Source organism: Natrix helvetica (genome assembly GCF_964273705.1).
Source record: "Natrix helvetica genome assembly, chromosome: 2".
Taxonomy (NCBI): Eukaryota; Metazoa; Chordata; class Lepidosauria; order Squamata; family Natricidae; genus Natrix; species Natrix helvetica.
The window spans coordinates 140,239,994-140,263,099 of record NC_138552.1 but is presented as its reverse complement, the minus strand read 5'-3'; the positions used below and the strand labels follow the sequence as shown (position 1 = coordinate 140,263,099).

The 23,106-nt window shown below is 37.8% G+C and overlaps 1 protein-coding gene across 3 annotated transcripts in view; it reads left to right on the top strand.

The window, feature by feature from the left end:
* Nucleotides 1-23,106, top strand: part of KLHL29 (kelch like family member 29) — a 495,400-nt gene that overhangs the window by 296,839 nt on the left and 175,455 nt on the right. For all 3 annotated transcript variants that reach the window (XM_081940648.1, XM_081940649.1, XM_081940650.1), the window contains one exon: nt 22,397-22,538. In XM_081940648.1, the coding sequence (XP_081796774.1) occupies nt 22,397-22,538 (142 nt within the window). The remainder of the gene's footprint in view (nt 1-22,396; nt 22,539-23,106) is intronic.

Here is a 23,106-nt window from a genome sequence, read left to right as displayed (position 1 = left end):
GCCCTTGAAGACACCCCAGGATGGGGAATGAGAATGCAATTTTCCTCACAGCCCATGGCTCCCCCTCACCCAGCAAAGTGGGTGCACATGCATTTAAATATTTTGGGGGAGGACTTATTTTCAGGGTAGGGCTTATTTTAGCACATTCGCTCAAATACCGGATTGGGCTTATTATCTGGGGAGGTCTCATTTTCAGGAAAACAGGGTATGCTACACTTAGATATTGAGTTTGAGAGCAGGAGCTGGAAAAGTTAATAGTATGATAGTAAAGATTCCTAAGTAACGCTATGAAATTGAGGATGAATAGCTCCCAAAGATTAGGACTGTGATGGTGAACCTACAGCACGCATGCCACAGGTAGCACGAGGAGCCAGATTTGGTGGCATGCCAGCCGTCAGCTCCGGCACATGCATGCACCAACCAGCTGATTTTTTGTTCTTCCAGAGGCCAGAAGAGGCCACTTTCAACCTTCTCAGGGCGAAACGGCTCCAACGGCCCAAACCAAAATTCGGGAATGAACTTCCAGTTCACCCGTTGGGGCTGTTTGTCGCCCTCCCCAGCCTCTGGCAGCTTTCCTGAAGCCTGGGGAGGGAGAAAAACGGCCCCAACGGGCCAATCGGAAGTTTGGAAACAATCCGTTTCTGGTTTCTGGAGGGCCTCCAGTGGAGGTCATTTTCATCCTCCCCAGGGTTCAAGAAAGCCTCTGGAGCCTGGGGAAAGGTTGTGCGCACATGCGGGGGTATGCATGCGCAGGTGGGCGGGGAAGACTGAGTGGGCACACGCATACAATAGTGCATATGCACGCAATTTTGGCACGCCATAAGAAATAGGTTTACCATCACTGATCTAGGGGATAGTTGGAGAGCATATTTTCTTCCCATTCTCATTTCAACCAAAACAAGAAACAAAAAGCTCAGCCTGATTTTTTTTTTTTTTTAAAGAATAGAAATAAATTGGGAGAGATGCTCCAGTTTTGGGAATAAATACAGAGAGGCAGGGAGAAAGTTCTGGAAATGTTAGGAGCTGCTTTTATTTGAAGATCTGATGTGGGGAAGGTATTTGGTTGTCGGTTTGTATACTGAGTTATACTTCTCTGGGGTTCAACTTCTGTATTGCAATTTTTAAATGAGTATATAGCTGGCTTCTATTTTTCTTGTTTTCATTTGAATTGTTTGCATTTGATAGCTATCCTGAGTACACCAAGCTGAAATACAGAATATACCAACTTAAATTATCTGTATCTCCAGAGATTTTCTCTTCCAGCAATTGATTTTCACTATGAAATGAGTGATTACAAGATTACAAATTCCACAATTATTGGGGAAGCATGCTTAAGAAATAACCACATCAGAAAAAAAAATGACTTGCGGGATCTTAGGAAATTGTAAAACTTTTACAGAATATTTCATTTTCACCTAAATAAAATTCTCATTTTATCCTCAAAGTACACATCTTTTTCATTCATGTGTGTGTGTATATATGTAGAGCAAACCCCTATTGACATGCAAACCTGAATAGTTTGCAATATAATTTCTCCATTACCATTATTCTATTTTCTTCATGTGTATTATATATAACATATGTAAATAAAATGTAATTTCAAAAAAAAAATACTATTCCTAGATTGTGCAAATAATTATAAATTAGTATTACACTCACAATTGAACATCTTTAGCTGTTGCTACATGCAATCCATATTTTAACCAAATCAAATATAATCTAAAAGAAGTTATTCAATTTTTTAAATGTATTTTCTCTTTATGTATTCTTTCAATATATAAACTGCTTTATTGGCAATTGTGTTTTTATTAATTGCTAACAATCTTAAACTTTTTATAATTAATATATGACTGACTAATAATGCCAGATAGTAACAAATCAGAGTAAAACTCATATTCCCTTCATTTTCAATCTGAGAATTAATTATAGAATCTACATGGCCATAAACTACTGTTCATATGTTCATTGCATGCCATGGCCTGACAAGTGTATTGCCAGCGTGGTGTAAAGCTTAAAATATTGAATTAGGACTAAGAAGAACCAGGTTCTAATGTATGTTCATCCATGAAAATTAATTGGGTAATCACTTTTTCCCCCAGCCATTTAATAGCGTTGTAGGGGGGGGAGGGGGGAATAGAAAAGGTGTTACAATAAAACAACTATCCTCACACCTTTCTATGTAACGTAATTATACTGACTGGTCCAAATTTAATGGATTATTTTAATTTCAATGGATTGTTTATCACCAGCTACAGATTAATGCATGCAGCTAGATTAACGTTATGTATTTGAGCCTACTCATACCATTAAATGATGATTCTCAATTAAGAAATATCATGAGCTGGGGAAGAATAGGGAAAAATAATATATAGGAAGTCTTCCACTTACAAACGTTTGTAAGCTACAACAACAACACTATAAAAAAAAAGGGACATGACCCATTTTCATACAACCATTGCAGCATCCTCATGGCCACGTCATCAAAATTTATGTGCTTGGCAACTGGCATGTATTTATGACAGTCACACTGTCTTCTCAGGGTAATGTGATCACCATATGTGAACTTCCCGGCCGCCTTCCGACAAGAGAAGTCAATGGGGAACGCCAGATTCACTTAACAACAAAGACAAAAGGGATCATAAAATGGGACAAAATGCACTTAATAACTGACTTGCTTAGCAACAGAAATTTTGGGCTCAAGTGCAGTTGTAAATCAAGGACTACCTGTAATAAAAAATAACAGAAAATAAATAAATAAATAAGTAAATAAATAAATAAATAAATAAATAAAACAAATAATAGAAAAATTTATTCTTCAAGCATTAAGACAAATCTACGTATGTTGGATGTTGGATGATGCTGGATAGCTATTTGTCTGAAACGGTATAGGGTTTCCTGCCTAGGCAGGGGGTTGGACTAGAAGACCTCCAAGGTCCCTTCCAACTCTACTATTGTATTATTGTATTGTATCTAAAAATTTACTTTACCAGCTGGTGTTAAAAAATAAACAAATGCTATCTCTTTAAAGAAATATCTGTTCCTTAAGAAAAGTTGTTATAAAGTAACCTATTTATAATTTAAAACTGGCATAATCTAAGTGAATAGAAATGTTTTCAAAAATCACTACCATGTGCATTTAGTTAGGTAAACCACCTACTTTTTACTAATCAGAGTCTCATATATATACATATATAAGGTTACTCTGTAAAAACTTTTCCATTTTTGATCAGTTTGGACCAACAATGTCACTCTTAATTCTAGAAATAGCTATTCAGTAGTTGAAATGGCAATTGGATGAAACTGAATTGCTCATTCTGAACACCATGCCTTGGACCTTTGTACTTAGGCAGACAAAGTTTTAGCAATAATAGTGTAACCAGATGGGTTGATGATCCGTTCTTCAGTAATTCAGTTGCTGTTAGCCTGTCAAGGAAAAGCCTGTGCTAGACATCTACCATGGAAGCAATTCTTAACGTGCCATTTAGGTTGCTTTTAATGCAGAGGGGCCCACTTACATCATTTAAAAAAAAAGTCAGTTTTGTCCTTTTGCAGATTGTTTCCATCGCCAGCTTGGAGTGGACTGAATTTTGACAGAAAATTAAAGGTGCCCCTTTACAGTTTATCAGTTTATTCCCTCAAGTCACTTTCTGGTTTTTCTTTTATTACAGTTTTGGTCAATCATGGTGTAGTACTGTTACAGCAAACACTTTTTGCCTTCTTAAAAGAGAGGCTTTTGAAAGGAATCCTTGCACTAGTAGAAAAGGTTTACTTATGGCAAGAAAAACACTGATCTACCAAAAGAGCACTACCAAGAATAAATAAGAATAGATGGCTCTAACATGAAAAATAATTTGTTTTTAATACAATTAAATTATTTTAATACTATTGTTGTTGTTTCACCTGTATGCAATATTGATCACTAAATATTACAATTCAGCGTCGTTTTTGAAAGAGCTTTTGAGTGACACAAGGATTTTGGAGGTCATGTAACTTTGGATTTACCGTGCATGAAGCATATAGTAAAACCAGATCTTCCTATTTTGAAAATATGTAAGTATTTCAATTGAAAAAAACAACTAAAGCATTAAATTAGGTTGACTCAGCCTTCCATCCTTCCGAGGTGGGTAAAATGTGGGACCCAGATTGTTGGGGTAATAGGCTGATGCTGTAAACCACTTAGAGAGAGCTGTAAAAGCACTATGAAGCAGTATATAAGTCTAAGTACTATTGCTATAATATAAAGAGGTCAAATTAAGGGTGGTTGGTCATCCTGTCAGCAGATTTGAAATAAATATCATTTGCACACCAAGCGTGAGCCGTGATGGCACAGTGGTTAGAATGCAGTATTCAGGCTAACTTTGCCCAATGCCAGTAGTTTGATTCTGACCGGCTCAAGATTGACTCAGCCTTCCATCCTTCCGAGGTCAGTAAAATGAGGACGCAGATTGTTGGGGGCAATAGGCTGACTCTGTAAACTGCTTAGAGAGGGCTGCAAAGCACTGTGAAGTGGTATTGTCTAAGAGCTATTGCTATGGGTTAACATGCTTGAATAACAGAAACACTTCATCTTTTTTTATCATTAATATCTCCATATTATTGTCAAGTAGTGTGTCTCGGGTAATTTTTGGATTTCTTTAATCTTTTAGGTATATCATTCAACTCATAATAATTTCCCATAGGTGCCAATTTCAACTTAGAATTACATTTGCAGAAAATTGGATTTCCCCCCAGGTTTTCAGTTAGATTGTTGAAAGTGAACTCTTTCCAAAAGATTTTCAAGCCTGTAAAAAATATAACATTTTCTAAAAAGTTCAAATCTGAACAGGAGACATACCTGATTTCCCTAAAATAATGACATGTATTGCAGTTTCTATTTAGGTTATTGTAATTGTTACTAAATTTACATTTATTTTGTAAGTTAGCACTTACAGTATTTTATGCAACGCTTTCTTGTCTTTTACTCTTTTTCTGAATGGTAAATCTTGATGGTGAAGTATGTAAAGCTATTTACTTTCAATACATTTTATTTTTTTTATAATTTGTTGAAGTTTAAAAATACAAAGATAAAAATCTAATACAAAGTAAGGCAAATGCAAAAAAAGTACAAAGAGGAAAAAATGGAGGAAGGAAGAAAAAAGGGTTCAGAATGTAAAAAAAATGGAAAATATATAGAAATCTCTTCCACCTTCATCAAGACAAGAACAAACTTATCAGCTTTTCTAATTTCAGCCTAAATCTGTAAGATATCATATCTTATTGTCTATCTATTAGCAAATAATAAACTATATCCTTCAATCTTTGCAATTGCAACACTTTCTTTCAATTTTAATACCATAGTTTATCACTTTCTCTAAAATACAACAAAAATTAATATCTTCTTCTCCTATCTTATCCATAAACAAATCTCTAAAGCCTCATCATTCAGTTCTGGTAAAAAAAAAACACTAAAAGCTGCTAAGAAAAAAAAACCACATCTATTTTAACTTTAGTTGAATAAGAGAACATTATAAATCTTTTTTATATTTTAAATCTATGCAAGCTGTCAGTAAAATTAACAGCTATGGAAAATCAAGATCCTTAACCATACATTCTGTGCTATTGACATTAAACACATCATGTGAAGCTTCTGGAGGAACCATGTGACCTTGGGGATTCAGTTAATTCGTTGACCCCACAATAAGCTTATGCACGTCCTTCATAACTGTAGAAGAATAGTTTGAAGCCTATTTTTCCATCTTCAGAACTGATGCAAAAGTATATTGTGCTGTTGCTTGTGTATATTACTCCTTTCTCCTGTGCGCTGCTTGGAGACTCCATGCATGAGTATAACTTTTGTCTATCTGCCCATAGACTGAGTTTAAATTGTTTGGACACGCTTCCTTGGCTTGACTGGTTCCAGTTTCTTAACTCAGTCTACCCCAAAGAGACACATCTTTACTTCTCTCTCGGTCACTAGTCATATATACAGAAATTATTCTTGTTTTATTATTCTCCAACCAATGAAGTAATTAAGAACAGATATTGCTTAAACCAGAAAGAGTAGTAGTAGTAGTAATTGTGAATTATATGTGAGTTCCATTAAATTAAGATTTTGTTTATGTGGTTTAAGTATACATTTATTTGTGTGCATACACAACAAAGGAATTAATGTCAAATATGATTTATTTGATTATTTATTATCAAGGATATTCAATCAGTCAAGGATATCATGATTCGGTGCCTTCTTCACTCCAGTTTAATATCTACATGAAGCCACTCAGGGTGTTACCTGATAGCACAGATGAGTCAATTGTGCCTGTTCCTAGATTAGAAGGCTTTCTGACAGCCCCTCATGGCTTGGTCACTTCTCGTATGGATTACTGCAATGTGGTTTATATGAGAATAGCCTTGAAGAATATTCAGAAACTTCAGCTGGTGCAGTATGCAGTTGGGTAAGCAGTTAAGTGTCGTTCTTGATTGGTGCACTTACTTCCCTGTTCTGTGGGATAGATTGATTACCATTCTGCTTCCCAGTGTAATTCATGGTAGTGGTGATGACCTATAAAGCTGCTTATGGTATGGGAATGGATTATTTGAGGGACTGTCTCTCGCCAATCACACCTAACCATCCCATCAGATCAGGTAGGAGGGACATGTTCTGAATCCCATCTGCCCAGGACTTTTATCTAGTGAGACACAGAAAGAGGGCCCTTTATGACATGGCTCCTACCCTGTGGTACAGCATTCCCCTGGATATCAGATTATCCCTGACCCTGCTGGTTTTTCTCAAGCCTTAAAAACATGGTTGTGCAAATGGGCACTAGATTATGCTAGAACCGGTGCAACTAGAACTTAGTTGTTAAGTATGGAGAAAATTACCATATTTTTCGGAGTATAAGACACACCTTTTTCCCTCAAAAAAGAGGCTGAAAATCTGGGTGCGTCTTATACACTGAATACAGCAATTTTTTGCCTCCTGTAACCCTGTCCCCTTCACCAAAATGGCCGTGCATAGCCTTTAGGAGGCTTTCAGTGTGTTCATGGGAGCTGGGGAGGGCAGAAATAAGCAAAAAAGGGACCGTTTTTGCTCAATTTCCCCCCCCCTCCAGCCCCCAGGAGCACTCTATAAGCCTCCTAAAGGCTATGCATGCCGGGGTTTTTTTTAAAACAAGAAACAGGCCCATTTTTGTGAAAATGGGCCATTCTTTGCTCATGGGGGGGGCAACCCCCCAGGAGCACTCTACAAGCCTCCTAAAGGCTATTAATGCCCTTTTTTGGGGAGGCCTGCAGAGTGCAAAAACTTTTTTTTTAAAATTTGCCTCTTCAAAATCTTGGTGCGTCTTATACTCCGGTGCGTCTTATACTCCGAAAAACACGGTACCTCAGCTGTGAATTTTGTTTTATGATTTTATTCTGTTCTTACTTAGCTTGTTGTTTTTAATATTGTTCTTTTAATCCTTTGTGAGCCCCCTAGATTGTATGGAGATGGGCAGCTATAATAATATGATTAATAAATAAGAACTGTATGCCTAGAAAGGGGTTAGCCAGAATTCTGACTGAAAAAATTACAAGCCAATAGCTTGGTAACAAGCAGGGGATTTTTTAATCTTCAGTATGACATAGGACTGTGATGTCAGGAATGTGAAGAATGTAGGATTGTAAGAAAGAACACTTATAGTAGGTATTGATTTTCTGCAAAGCTCTGAGTACAGATCATATACTTTTGGTGTGTTGCATAGGAATGATAAAAATATTACTATTTTATCACAATATGATCTTTACAGCTGGAATGCTTTTGATAAACTACTAAAATTAACCTGCCTATTACTTGTTACACTGTTAGGATTCTATCCTATTAGATATTATCATCATATTCAATAAACAGTGGTGTTTAATGTATGTGCATCTTTTCACACCATTCCATTTACACTGAAGGACGGGCAGCTCTTCTGTTTTCTGTACCCATTCCAAGGTCACTAGGCTACATGCCTCTTAGATATCTAAGCTAACTTCTAAAGTTAAAAATGAACATTTGAATTAACTTCCACATATTAATGGGGGGGAAATATAAGGAATGCTTCTAGTAACACTAAAAATATGTTGGTCAGGAACATAAATGTTGCATGTCATTTAAGTTTTAGATAATATTTTTTGCTGAGAACCTAAATGTTTGTTTCAGTTCATTACGGTCAAAGAGCAGTACAGAGAATCTAAATGATCTGTGGTAGACGTTTTGATGCATTATGCAACAAAATATGGATCTGAAAATTAATGGATTGAAGATTACAATGGCTGTGCTTGACAATAAAAATGATGTGGAGAACTATAGGTTAGACAAAAATGCCCCCAAATCAGAAGATGTAAATTAATTTGTCTACAATGGCAGAATGTTTACTAAAGAATGGTACTGGAATGAATGCATTTTAAGATGTGCAAATGCTGGTAGAAAAGTGGTGGGTAACCTGATTTCTTGAGAGGGGTATGTCTCAAAGAAAGCAAAGATGGCCACTTTCTTCCCTTATTATAAAACCTCAAATCCAATTCAAACATTGTTAGATCATTCGTATCAGAAATCCCTTTCTACAACTCTGATAGATATTTAACTTTCCAAGAGTAAAACTTTTGGATATTCCTAATGAGAAGGTTTTTGTTTATTTTGCTACAAGCAAAACAGAAATTATTTATTAAGGCTGGTAGTCCTCGACTTACAACCATTTATATGTATATTTATTGGTGCCTTGATAGATTCCAATTTTGGAGATGGAGCTAAGCAGAGCTTATGCATTATTAAGTAGCAATAATTCATTTAAAACCATGTTACCAATTCTATGAATTTCAACCTAAATTGGAGAAATAGTAAGACATGTCTTACATGAATTAATGTCAGTTTCTGGAATATTTGTATCTTTATTTGTTATTTACTAAATTACATACTGTAGCTGCCCATTTCACTTTTACATGACTCTAGGTATTTTACAATAAACAAATAAAAATACAAAATGCACACTGCAAAATACATACATACATACTTGTTTGGTTTCCACCAATAAATCAATGAACAGACATTTTGACATCGATCCAGTCTACCAACTGCTGAGAACGAAAGAACTGCCTCAACAGTGATCCCGAAGATAGCATTTAAAATGAATAAACACTAACCACTACGTAACAATAAAATCATAACCCATCAGCTCACAAGATATCGGACCACGTCTCAGTAACAACGATGAGCCAATAAAACAGACCAAAACCAGAGCATGCCTCAGAAATATCTGAACAAACAATATTAATTTATATCATACCGACAGTATTTAAAAACCAAAAGACCATATTTTGGTAACAATAGCCAGCCAATCAAACAGGACGAAATCAGACCATGACTTAGAAATGGCTGAACAAACAACATTCACACTAATTTGCATCACATAAAAAGATATTTAAAGGCTAATGTTCTGACAGACAAGCACAATTCAAAGCGCACTGACGATGTCTCCTTGAATGGTGATGAAACATTTGCAACCAAATTGCCAAGCTCGTAGCTCAGACCAACAGCCCAGCTACCAACCCGAGTTACTAATATTCAAATATATTTCATTAAAGCAAATATTTATCGCCACATTTAGAATAACAGAGTTGGAAGGGATCTTGGAGGTCTTCTAGTCCAACCTCCTGCTTAGGCAGGAAACCTTACACCACCTCAGACAAATGGTTATCCAACATCATCTTAAAAACTTCCAGTGTTGGAGCATTCACAACTTCTGGAGGCAAGTTGTTCCACTGATTAATTGTTCTAGCTGTCAGGAAATTTCTCCTTAATTCTAAATAGCTTCTCTCTTTGATTAGTTTCTACCCATTACTTCTTTCCCACCCTCAGGTGCTTTGGAGAATAAGTTGACTCCTTCTTCTTTGTGGCAACCCCTGAGTTATTGGAACACTGCTATCATGTCTCCCCTAGTCCTTCTTTTAATTAAACTAGACATATCTAGTTCCTGCAACTGTTCTTCATATGTTTTAGCCTCCAGTTTTCTAATCATCTTTGTTGTCCTTCTCTGCACTCTTTCTAGAGTCTCAGCATCTTTTTTACATGATGATTTTGTGATTCTTAAACAACAAGCCAGAGTTGAACAACTTCCCCCTCAGAAGTCGTGGATGCTCCAACACTGAAGATTTTAAAGAAGAGATTGAACAACCATTTATCGGGGAGGGGGGGAGTTTCCGCTTGAGTAGGGGGTTAGACTAGATGACCTCCAAAGTCCCTCCCAGCTTTGTTATTCTGTTTGCCAGAATTTTAATGGGGCTTCACATCACGGCTGTAAATGAAAACTAAGATTGGGCCATGCGGAGTTACACACAGACTCCCAGCCTTGGCAACAGTGGTGAGATGGCATCAGAACACTCCCTCTTGGCCCAAGTGATTCCACAGATTTATTAAGCACCAGGCAATGAAAGGTCCTGTAAAAATATCCACAAGAATATGTTTCTAGTTATTCCTAAATAAAAAAAATTGAACATCCAAGTCAGACAACGCCTACAACAGTAGGCATCTGGCATTATCATAACACAAACAGTCCCAAAGGACAAGATCAACTGTTTCTTTCTTTCCACAAATATCACACAGTCCCATGACATCTCTTCCAGTTATGAAAATATGCACTGCGACCTAACAGTATTTGAAAACAACCAGCTTGCTTCACCTGGCCCAGGCAGTGAAAACCTCAATAATTTATCAACACATTGAGACTTGCACACTGGGCAAGGGGCACTGCCCTAAAAGATTATTATACAGTGCCTTGCTTTCTTTAGGTATTTGATAAATTTATATAGAATTGTTGATGTGTGGTTTATTATTTATCAGCTTTTGATAGATTTTATTTATTTTGTCTCTGAATGTGACAGGAAAAAAAAACTTTAGAGCAACCTGGTTAAAGTTTGGGGCATTACTTTGTTTATATAATTTTCCGGGGGGGGCGGGGTTCTTTTATTTTTTTCAGTTTTTCTTCTTTTAAATGTAATTTCAGTTTTATACTGTGTTATAAAATGTGTGTGTGCGCACGCGCGCACGCTTTTAAATAGTCTGGAATTGTCTGTCTATCTAAAACCAGGGGTGGGCCTCAAAAAATGTATCAAGGGGTTCTCTGCCCGGTTGCTGGGTGGACGTGGCAATGGTGGGTGTGGCCTAGTCGGGCTCCTGCACCACAGTGGGGGAGGCGTTTTTGCCCTCCCAGGGCTCTGGAGGTGAAAACAGCCTTCCCAGGCTCCAGAGACCCTCTCGAGCCTGGAAACAGTCCCGTTTCCAGCCTTCCCAACTTCCAGTAGGCCCATTTTTCGCCCTCCCCGAGCCTCCGCATGCACTCTGCACTTAACTGCATCCAAAATGGGCCGCTTGGGGACTCCTAGGAGGGACGGGGTGGGCAGGGCCAGCCAGGAGTGGGATTAGGGGGGTCCCCGAACTGCACAGAATCTTAGCTAGAGGTTCTCCCGAACCCCTGCCAACCCCCAGCAGCCACCCCTGTCTAAAGCAGAGATAAAAAAAAATTGGGCCATTCTAAATAAGGATGGCAAACAATTTATAATACAATCTTGCTGCTGTTCATTACTAGGCATCCTTGACCCTTTGAGGGCTTAATCAGTAGAAGTAGGATGACTGAAATAGATCTACCAATCTTTACAGAGAGTCTACAAGGGCTACTTGCCCTCGGTCATTTTACCTTCTTCCAAGAAGTAGCCATGCATGTTATCCCCAGCAAGGATTACTTCTACTTATCAAAGATTCCTAATGATTTTATGAAAGAAAAGCCATCCTATTGTAAAAATTATAGAAATTACTGCAGTAAAGTTATATGTGAAAGGTTGTAGAATCTCCCAAATATTAAAAATTGTGGGGTTACGAGCAAATGGATTGAATTTCTGACTGATTCATGTTTGATATTGTGACATAAGGATATAATCACAGGATATTTGATCATGTGGAAGGAAGGAAGGAAGGAAGGAAGGAAGGAAGGAAGGAAGGAAGGAAGGAAGGATCGCAAGGCCAGACATTATAAATGTCTCTTCCATGAAAGTGCTCAAATGCAATCAGAAGAATGTGTTTGATTTAGTATATTTGATTTATAAATTTCATATGGTACAAACACAATACATTGTTTGCTGTAGTGCTGAAACATCAAAACAACAGAGATAACCTTGGGAAACAATGCTGCAAAACTTGAAACCTGATGTGGGGAATAACTATGTGTCATGGCAAATCTGCTAGTCTGATTTTAAAGGTAGGGAGGAAACACTTCTAAATTTCTTTACTATTTGAATAAACACACATTAGGTTTAGCCTGTAATGCACATCGGGGAGCAGCCTTCCAGATATATTGTTACTTTCTGTCTTGTAAAACAAGAAAGGGGAGGTGTTGAGGAAAGGTAGAAAAATGGAATGTATTATAGGTAACTCCCAGCTGGCTAGATACTTTCTGGAATTTGAATCCTGAATATATCTGAAGAATCCAAATTAGGGAAGTCTGGATTACAGTTATTTAAGAGATTGCTGAAAGTACTGGAAATGGCAATTGAGGAACACAAGCTTCATTTATTGGGTATTGATGGTTGCACAACATTAAAAAAGAAAAAGAAAATAGTTCAGGAGCAGGAATTAAGATATGAGCTTGTCAGATGATGAGGACCATAATCTTTGATGCTCTATCCACTGATCTTGATTTTCTAGTACATCCTTATGTAACTACCTAGTTCCCACCATCTCTTCCCACATTTCAAGTATCCAAAAGGCCTGCATGTTGATGATATCACTTGCGTCCCTATTGTTAGATGCATTTCATTTTATAATGAAATTAATTGCTGTTATGACTGTCAGTCATTCCAACCTTTTTCTAAAGGGAACTAAGGCTTTGGCATACATCATCATTACTGTTGGAGCACTGTTAAATTTTTCCAGAAATATAGGCTTCCTGAGAAATTAAGAAACATAGCTGAAGAATTATCCCTATTGCTACTTGATAGTTGTAAAAACTACATCCTGCAGATTGTTGCAGTCTTACTGCATTGCTCCTATTTGTTTTCTAACTTATCTCTAGTGATGATACCATGATACTTCTTCAGAGAGAAAAAGCTTCTTTCACTTGAAATATTTTCCATATGTAAACCCAAAATGAGCACAGAACTCTATTTGCCACTAGATAATGGAGCTGTAACAGCCCCAGAATAGTGTTCTGATAATACCTTGTCTTTATAAGTATGTATTCTGAAGCAGAGGTAATTGGGTTTCATTCACTTTAGTTGTTTTGTTCAGTAGCTGTTTCTATCCTAGCAGATATTTTGCACAGTCTATGCTAAGAATAAATCAACTAGCATATTGTAACTCTAAAGCACCTGCCTCCTTCAGGCTGTGGCTCCTTTCATTCTGTCTATCTTTATGGTCTGTCTTCCTTCCTCTCCATTTTGCTCAAAGCATTTCAATTGGACTGGTTTTATAATGCTCTATTCTAGATGCTTAGATTGGATGAGTTAGAAGTGTTAAATAGGGCCTAAGAAAGTATTAGAATTTTACCAGTTATCAAAGTCTTTTTGATAACTGATCAAAGTCTTTTTCCCCCCAATACCATCAATATATTCTTTGTGAAAAGCAAATTTCTTAAGGAGAATGAAAAGAAAAAATATCATCTAGGTATAGCTAAGCAGTTGGGTTAATAAATAGATAGATACCATCTCACCATTGAAGGGTAAGGATGTAAGAAATTGATGGCAAAAATGGTAAAAAAAAAAAAGAATCTGAAATTTATACATTGACCTTTCCAAAAAAAAATCTATATGAATCATCATTTTGTGCCTTCTTTATGCAATACAGATATTCTATTCTGGGGACTATTATTTAATGGTATAACATTCAGTGTAATTGATAATTAAGCATGAGGAAGTGTGTGTGTAGATTGTTACATTTGTACATTGGACAATGATAGGAAGGAACTAACCAAATTGTTCCAAGGAGATGTTACATACAAACCATATTCAGGCTGACACAGGATTGGTGATTTAGCTTTCATGGGCAGGATTATATTATAACAGGAGTGGAAAACTCACAGCCACTCCCACCCCCAGATTAGCGAAGGGGGGGTCACAATACATCACATGACAATGTGAGTTTGAAGCCCCAGTACTAAAAGATCTGTGACACAATTTTGAAAAGCACTTCACCTAACAATGATTTTGGGCATTAGCTGTGCACTTGCCTAACAATGAACAAAGCATTCAAAGCACTAATGGCTACATGCCACCAGTCATAAAAAAACTGTTGCTTTCACTCATCTGAGATAGAAGATTTGTTTCTAATGCACAAAATACTTCCAAAGATCATTCAAATGGTAACTTCTCAGTCGTCTATATGATCATTTGGCCCATATTAAAGACAGTATGGGGAGAAAAGATTAAGACCATTCAGGAATTATACAATATAAACTCCAAATTAGATGCCAGGAAACAGTGCTGCATTTTTCATCACTGTTTTCAACAATAGCCATCATACTTAGCTTAGCACAAACGCATTAGAGGTTGTGGCATCACAATGTTTGGGATACAAACAGGTGTTTTAAATTTACATTATATAATCTACACACAACTAACCTAGTGTAACAATTCACGAGGTAACCCTACATTCCTCTAGACCAGGGGTGTCAAACTCGCATCATCACAGCATTCTGTGACATATCTTGACTTGTCCCCCCCCCCTTCACTATAGCAAGCATGGGCGTGGCCAGCACTTGATGCATCCAGGCCGTGGGCCGCGAGTTTGATACCTCTGCTCTAGACCCTTTCAGGGGCAGCATCTTTTACATTTTTTTGCCATGAGTTAGTGTAGACTAGAGTGATAGAACAGCTTTGAGAGATAAGTATGTATTTTTGTTTATATGCAATCAAGGATAGAAAATGGCAAAACAAAAATCTAAAAATAAACTGAAGTAAAACATAAGAAACAGCTGTTTTGCTGTTACAGAATATTTTCATTAAATTTCTTGAATTATGAATTTAATACAGCTGTAAAAACATCAGAGGAATGCAAGGAAACTTAACAGCATTTGTTCCCTGAATGTATACATCTGTGTAAGAGCTTAGTTTTTATTTGCATATAAGCCTTTAGTTTGAAAAACTGAAAAAGTGTTAGAATTTGATCATTTCATTGAGAAGGTTTTCGTTTATTTTGCTACAAGCAAAACAGAAATTATTTATTAAGGCTGGTAGTCCTCGACTTACAACCATTTATTTAATGACCATTTAAAAATATACGACACTGAAAAAAGTGACCACTTTGACCATTTTTCATAGGATTGTTGCAGCATACTCATGATCAAAATTCAGATGCTTGGCAACTGGCATGTATATATGACGGTTGCAGCATCTAACAAGCAAAATCAATGGGGAAGCCAGATTTACTTAATAACTGTGCTACTAACTTAACAACTGCAGTGATTTAACAACTGTGGCAAGAAAACTTATAAAAGGGAACAAAACTCATTTAACAATTGTCTTGCTTAGCGATGAAAATTTTGGGCTCAATTATGATTGTAAGTTGAGGACTGCCTGTACAATAAGAGAGACTCATCACGGTTATTTAATTGTTGAGATCTTCTCTACCCAGTATATTTGATGGGGAATGAATGTAATTTATTGAGAGACATGTTTTTTTCACTATCAATATAATCTGCTATTGTAACTGTGGAGATGCCTCATGTTTATTGAAAGTAGCAAGTTTAGTATTACTTACATATGTTTTACACTGGCTGCATGTGAATATTACTTACATTCCATCCATATTCTTCCACAATTTGAACTTGCAAACCTTTAGAACATTTCGCTTAGCAAGTTATTTTTTTCTTTTTCACAGCCTGTTTCCCCATGTTTTTAGCGTTCAATTCGTGCTTGGTATTGAAAAGATTAGCATACTTATTGATTGGTGTGTGACAATTACTGGTTTTCAAATGAATTATTGTAAAGTGTGTTAAAAGATATCTAGTAAAATACTTTGAGTGTGGCTACCATGGAAAAGCAGCTTGTAAATAAATAGGTGACCATCATACCAGAGGTGGGTTGCTAATTTTTTTACTACTGGTTTGAGCGTGCTTGTGCGCATGCTCATGTGCATGTGTGAAACTACACACACGCAGAAGCATCTGGGTGGAGCCTCCCACTGCCACTACTACCGGTTCGGCTGATCCAGGCCAAAACCGGCAGCAACCCACCTCTGTATCATACCTACATAATCTCTGAACTAGGTGATTAAAATAGGCTACATGGGGCTCCTATTGAAAACAGTTCGAAATGATAGATTTGGCAGATTGCATCAACCAAAATAGTGTTGGGATATTGTAAGGTTTGGCAATTCGCTTAGGTCAACAATAGGCTAAAAGAAGAGCTTAAGTGGAGACTTGAAACAGAAACAGCATTTATTTTTGATCAAAGCAAAGAGCTGGGTAGACCATTCAATGAACATACAGACAAAGTGCATGTAAGGAAGGCTACACCCTGGGGAAGATATGGTGTTTATACCTTCAGAGACATCATCTTAGTATTCAGTTCTGGCCCATGCCTTCCTTCCAGCCCTGCATTGGCAGCAAGGAACAGAGGGGTTGAGTGCTTAGCAACAGAGGTATTTGCCCGATGCCCCGCACCAGGCACTGACTTGTACACAAAAACAAGATAACAGGAGTTAGATGACTGGCAGAAGCAAATGGCAGAGGCAATTCTAATTCTTACAGGAGCAAAGCAATTCTTACAGAAGAACTGAAATAGCAAGCTATTATTATGTCCCAGTCATTCTCTGTATTTACTATTATTATGTCCCTTCATTCCTCCCTTTTCTTTTAGGACAGGATGTGTCCTGTCAACGGTGGACTAGGGGTGTATATTTAATGGGGACGGTCTGGAGGACCATGATATTTGCCAGTTTATTGGGAGGGGTAGAAGAAACTATGTGTTGGATTAAAGGGGAAAGAGGGGAGAAGGAAACCTCGAAAGGTTAACAACACTAGAAACCCAATCTTTGACCAGTCAGAGAAGATACTGCCAAACCAGGTGAAGTCAACTGCCCCAGTCCAAATGTGCACTGGGATGTGGGCAACTTTCCATACTTTGGCAGTTATCTCCTCTAAAGCTTGTCCTTGATCCTCTGTTTGCAAACAATAGTTTGTGAGATTAAATTTTCCACATGTTGCAAGCATTGCCTGTAACCTTATAATTCTATTCAGTATATAAATGGGAGTTCTATAACCATACATTCCAGCTTCTTCCCAGGTGACTGGTCCATATATGGGAATTATTCTGTCTAGAGACCAGTCATCTTTCTGTGGTCTACCTCCTCAGAAACAGGTATACCCTTGTTGTATGGGCAGTAGAAAAAACTAGGTTTCGCAATTCCAAATACACATAATCCATACCATTGGCCAGGCAATTGCACATAGACAAACTTCCTACCTATCCAGTATAAGCCATCTGGAGCATGCCAATTAAGAGTTACTACATCCGTCCATAACCCACTCAGTCTAGTTATATTTTCAAATAGGTTGTGTCAGGTTAATTCCAGACTGAAAGGTGCAGTAAGAGAAGAAAACACCCTTGCTTGTAATATATGATTTTTCACACTTACCATTGCATTATATTCTCCTCCTGCTACTCCTATACATAAGAAAATTATTCCCAAATATTGAACCATTGCATTAAATCATTTCATTCTATATCTTCAGGAATTATGACATCACTAACTCCTAAGACTACTGTGTTCAAGTAAGGTTGATTTGATTCAATGCCCCGATATATAGAGTTTATATGGGGTGCAATCATTTCCACAATCACAGTATCCCACTATTCCCCATAAGCATGTATCAGTTCACAATCACAACAACATTGAGTGATACCGTTACAATCACAGAACCAACACAATCTTTAGAGTGCGAAGTTGCACAGCTGCTTTTGGGATCTTCAGCTGGAATAAGAGAGGCTACCACTCAGGCCGGAAAGACCAAAAAGTTGCTACTTTTGCAACGAGAAAAATCACAAACAAAACCCATTCATGCCACAACGACCACATCAGTTTTTTGGAGAATGTTTATTCTCAGTGGGTCTTCTCCAGGGATAACTTGCCACTCTTTAAGTTCTTCCACTGCTCATTTTACATGTGTGTAGTGGTCCACCCTTTGTCTTTAGTTTGGACTGCTGTTTCAGTGGTCAACAGGAGTTGGTAGGACCTGTCCCAAACTTGGCTAGTTTTTTCCTCATGTCAGCTTTTATCAGGACGCAATCACCAGGCTAGAACTTATGGACAGCAAATTTGAGAGGTAGGATTTGAGCTAGTCGTCCTGTGTTTCTGAGGTAAGATAAGAGGTAGTTTAATACAATCAACTCGAATGTATTGAAATGGTCTCACACTAAAATGGTTCTCCCTTTTCTTTATGTGTAGAACTTGTTTACTAACTGTTTTACATTTTTCACGTATTTGTCACAATCCACAGCATCCATAAGCTTCTACAAACAAGTCACATCATACCTTAGTCCCCCAATGACTACCCTGATGTAGTAAGTCCAAAATCAACATTTACCTTCCATCAGGTACTACCCGTTCACCTCCTCCACTTTCTACTGCTCACACTTTCTCTAACTCCTTCTCACCTAACATTAAACATTCAGTTCCTTCTGCCGCTGCCATCCTGACTTCCAAGTCAGCTAAATTATTGCCTCAAGCTTCAAAGTAATTCAGAGCTTGATTTAAGGCATACAATTCACAAGTCTGTGCAGACCAACATAACTTTCTAGTTTCTACCAAAACTCCTTCTCTTACCTTCTACCATTTCCTCTTCCCATCTATAAACAAATTAACCCCTTCTCATCACCAATACCCAATTGTCCTTCTAAATCTCCTCTTAAAACTGAGCTGGATTCAAGTGAATATCAGTGGTTACTACTAAATCATTTTGTTCCATAAGTATGTTCTCATATTTCAAAATCCTTGAATCTGTCAGCCATCAACTGGCTTTTTGGTTCAAGATCACCCTCGCTTGAAGAGGTGCACTTGGGCTCCTCCAAAAGTCAATTTTCTCCTTTCCCTCACTAACGCTGCTGTAGCCACCACTGCTTAAACACAATCTGGCAATCCTTAACAGACAGGATCTAACATTTTAGATAAAAATGCCACTGACTCTGTCTTTCCTCCCCACTTCTGGGTTAAAACCCTCAAAGCTATTCCCTTATCCATGTAACACTAGGCTCTTTGCATAGCACTCTTTATTCAAAATAGCATAATTATCCATTCACAGCCTACAATATCCAGTCGATCCTAGACATTTCCTCAATTACTTCTTGGTTTTAGGCAAGGGTTGATTCTTTCAGATGTTATTTTTCTACTTCTTTCACTGACTAAATGTCCTAAGCATTTTATCTCTCTTTTTGCATATTGTCATCGGATGGAGCACCGCGATTCCTAAGCATTCAAAATCAGTGTGTCTGATTCAGATTCCATTGAAATGGAAACAAACTCTCATTAAGTAGGTTAAAAACATTTACAAATCTAAGCAAAAGATTTCAGAGTCATCTCTTTCATATAGGTTTATATAGGACTTTCTATTGTTTTTAAAGTAATGATATAACTCAGGGCACCCACAGCAGTGAATACAGCATTCGTCATATGAAGAAATTGTCGAGGTCCCACTATCAAAAGTGAACCAGTTCCTTATTTCAGTTTATAAGTCCTTTTTCTCAAGGGCCAAGGTTTGGATGCTTTCTTGGTGATGACCTTCAGCTGGTAAAACTCTCTTCTCTGATAGAATAGACCAGATTCTTTTATCTTCTTCAGTTCTTTTGTCTGAAGAATTCTGCACTTTCCTCTGTTTTTTAATGGCTGATTCAAAGGAGTGTGTATGTGTGTATTGTTAAAACATTTTTTTTTTCATGAAAGGTGTGCATCTATTGACTGAAAGGCGGGATTAGCAATATTATAAGTAAATAAACAAAATAATGCCATTGGGCATCTTGATATTTAATACCTTTCTTTTCTGTCTCTTCCTGAAGTATGTGCTTTTGAAGTATCACAGCCACAAAGCCTTTCAGAGGTTATCTATTCAAGCAAGTAGACATTTGGCCTCTCTTTTCTTTCCTTTTGAAATGCACACCTGAAAGTGTGTTTCAAGCAATTTACCTCTTTCATGTGTTCCTTATTTAAACCAAATAAGCGTGTGACATGAAAGCTAAAAAGCAAAGTACACCATAATGCAATTAGTTCCTGTGATGTCTACAGAACTTTTTAGAAAGCCCATCTCTTTACAGTGGCCAATGGACATATCAGATAATTAAAGCTAAAATAAATGCTCCTGTGTTTTACCAAAGACACAGCGTTCCTTTTACCATGGCTCTGAATTTCCAAAGCACTAATTTGTATCTTCAAGACCACCAAAATTCAATATTCAAAAATAACATACAAATAAGTCTGTTATTAGGGGTATTTTTTCATTTAGCATTTAACATTTAATAATAATCATGAATTTTATTGGGCTATTTCTTCTTTATTTTTGCTTTCCTTCATTGTACCCCAAGATTATTAGGAACTGTAAATTAAAATTTGTAGCTTCTTTCTGACTGAATCAATATTAGTTTGGGAGTGTGTTTGCCTTCTGACAGGGTAAATCTATTCATTGAGAACCAGGAACTGTGAACCATGTTTTGATAAGAGGCAGAATAAAAGAATTTTTTGACTGACAGAGGATATTTTGTTTAATCTAGCCAACATGGTATTTCCTCCCCAAATACATATAAATTAGAACACACATCTTTTGGGCAACTTCTTTTTCTGTTGGAACCTATCTAGATATCTATGTGGTGATAAAGAAGGTCTATATCCAGGATGGCGAACCTATGGCACGCGAGGTGTTGCCCTGCTCAGCCTTTTTTAAAACCATTTTTCGCGCTCCCCGGGCTTCAGAGGCTTTATAGGAGCCTGGGGAGGACGAAAACAGCCTGTCCTGCCCCCCCTCATGGAGGCCCTCTGGAGGCTTCAGGAGCTTCCCTGAAGCCTCCGGAGCACAAAAATCCGGCCCTATGGGAAAACCGGAAGTTCAGGAACAGACTTCCGGTTTGCTCGTAGGATCGGTTTAAGCCCTCCAGAGCCTTCAGGGGAAGCCTCCTGAAGGCTCCGGAGGACTAAAAATGACCCTACTTAAGTGACCCTAATTCACTTCCTGTTTGCTCGTAGGATCGTTTTTAGTCCTCCGGAGCCTTCAGGAAAGTCTCCTGAAGGTCCCTGAAGGCCCGGGGGGTGGCGGAAGAGGCTGTTTTCGCCCTCCCCAGGCTCCTGTACAGTCTCTGGAGCCTGGGGAGGCTGAAAAAAGCATGCAAAAAATGAGGGGGAGCGCCTATCATGCGCACATGCGCACTGGGGGGGTCATGCATTGCATTATGGGTGCGGCATGCCCGCACACGACCCCCCCTGCGCTCCCCCGCTTATGGCATGCGAGCCAAAAAAGGTTCGCCATCGCTGGTCTATATTGTTGTATTTGTGGAGGGAGGGATATAATACTGAAAGCCGAATTCACTTCTCTGGCAAAGACATAAGGAGAAACTGGGAAGCACCTTGGTTATTCTATTAAATATTTAGTTTTCTTTGGATATTTTTGCTTGTATCACAGAACCTTACTCTTTTCTGCTCATTTCTTTTAATACCCAGAAATATAGCCAGTGTGGACTTGGTGCAACTTCTATTGTCTTCATGTATTATTAGTTCAATTTTAAAGATTCTTACGCAATAAAGCCTCGTTAACATCTCAATTGACTTTTGGAGAAAGTCTATTTCTTGAAAAATGGCATTTGCTTTTTCATTATTGGAATAGGGATAATGCAGAAAAAATCCCAGCATGAAACTATGGCCCCCAGATAGCTAAAAAAATGTATTTGGGCAAAGTCAGATAACTCTGATGAGTAAGAAATGCTATTCGGGATGAATTATCTAATACCTTGCACGTTGATAGTAACATTGCAGAAATTCTTGGGTGGTACATACTGATTGTCCTGGCAAGTAATTAAATTGGGAGTGGAAGTATTCTTTTCACAGCCGCCTTAAGGTAACAATTGTTGGACTAATCATAATACCTTCCAAATAATAAAATATATATTTAGCTTGCTCTGTCTAATGTTGACCTAGTTCAGGGGTGTCAAACTAGCAGCCCGTGGGCCAGATGGGTCATGCACAGACCACACTCACCCTGGTTACACAAAGACAAAAAATGTTGTGATGCGTCATGATCCGGCCCATGATGTGATTGAGTTTGACACCCGTGGTCTAGTTTAATGCAATATAAAACTTTATACAAAAACATAAAAAGCACCATAAGGATTCTGTGTGTATATGTCTAATTTCGATATGTTTTCTTTCATTCTCTGGCAGACACTTTCCATTTCCAAGACAGATAATCAACCACAAGGATTAGCAACCAGTGTAAGGTGGGGACAGACACCCATCAATCAGTCTACTCCCTGGGATACAGATGAGCCGCCATCTAAACAAATGAGGGAGACTGAAAACCCAGGTATACTTTCAGCCTTATTTGCAATTCTGCTGGAGAAAATTGTTCAAAGCAAATTCAATATGCTCTTTCCAATTCCACTCTAAATAAGGCTTTATCGTGAGTCCTTTTTTTAATATCACAGCTGGCTTTGCTTTCTAGTTACAAAGACCTCTTCAGGTTATTCCTGACTATTTCAAAAGAATTAAAATGCTGCAAATTTGTTAAAGTTCTTTCTTCTGCCCTTTCTGTTCCTGTTTATCCTGTGCCAGAATAATAATAAAATCCCCCTGGTTTTTAGGTTTAGGTCCTGTGGTTGTGGTGTTATCTAGATGTGTTTAATACATAAAGTCTCTTTTTGTGTCCAGAGCCACCTGAAATATTTTCCAGCTTCCTGACACATCCAGCTTCGCCAGGCACCTAATTATAATCTTTTTGTAGTGGCTGGAACATGGTTATTATACACACTGAGTGATTGTCAGGGAGACACAAAAACAGATTGGAGAAAGAGGTTAATTTTCTTGGAAGCAGAAAATTACAGAAAACTGTAAACATACTGTCTTGCACGTTGATCAGGATTTTTAACGCTGAT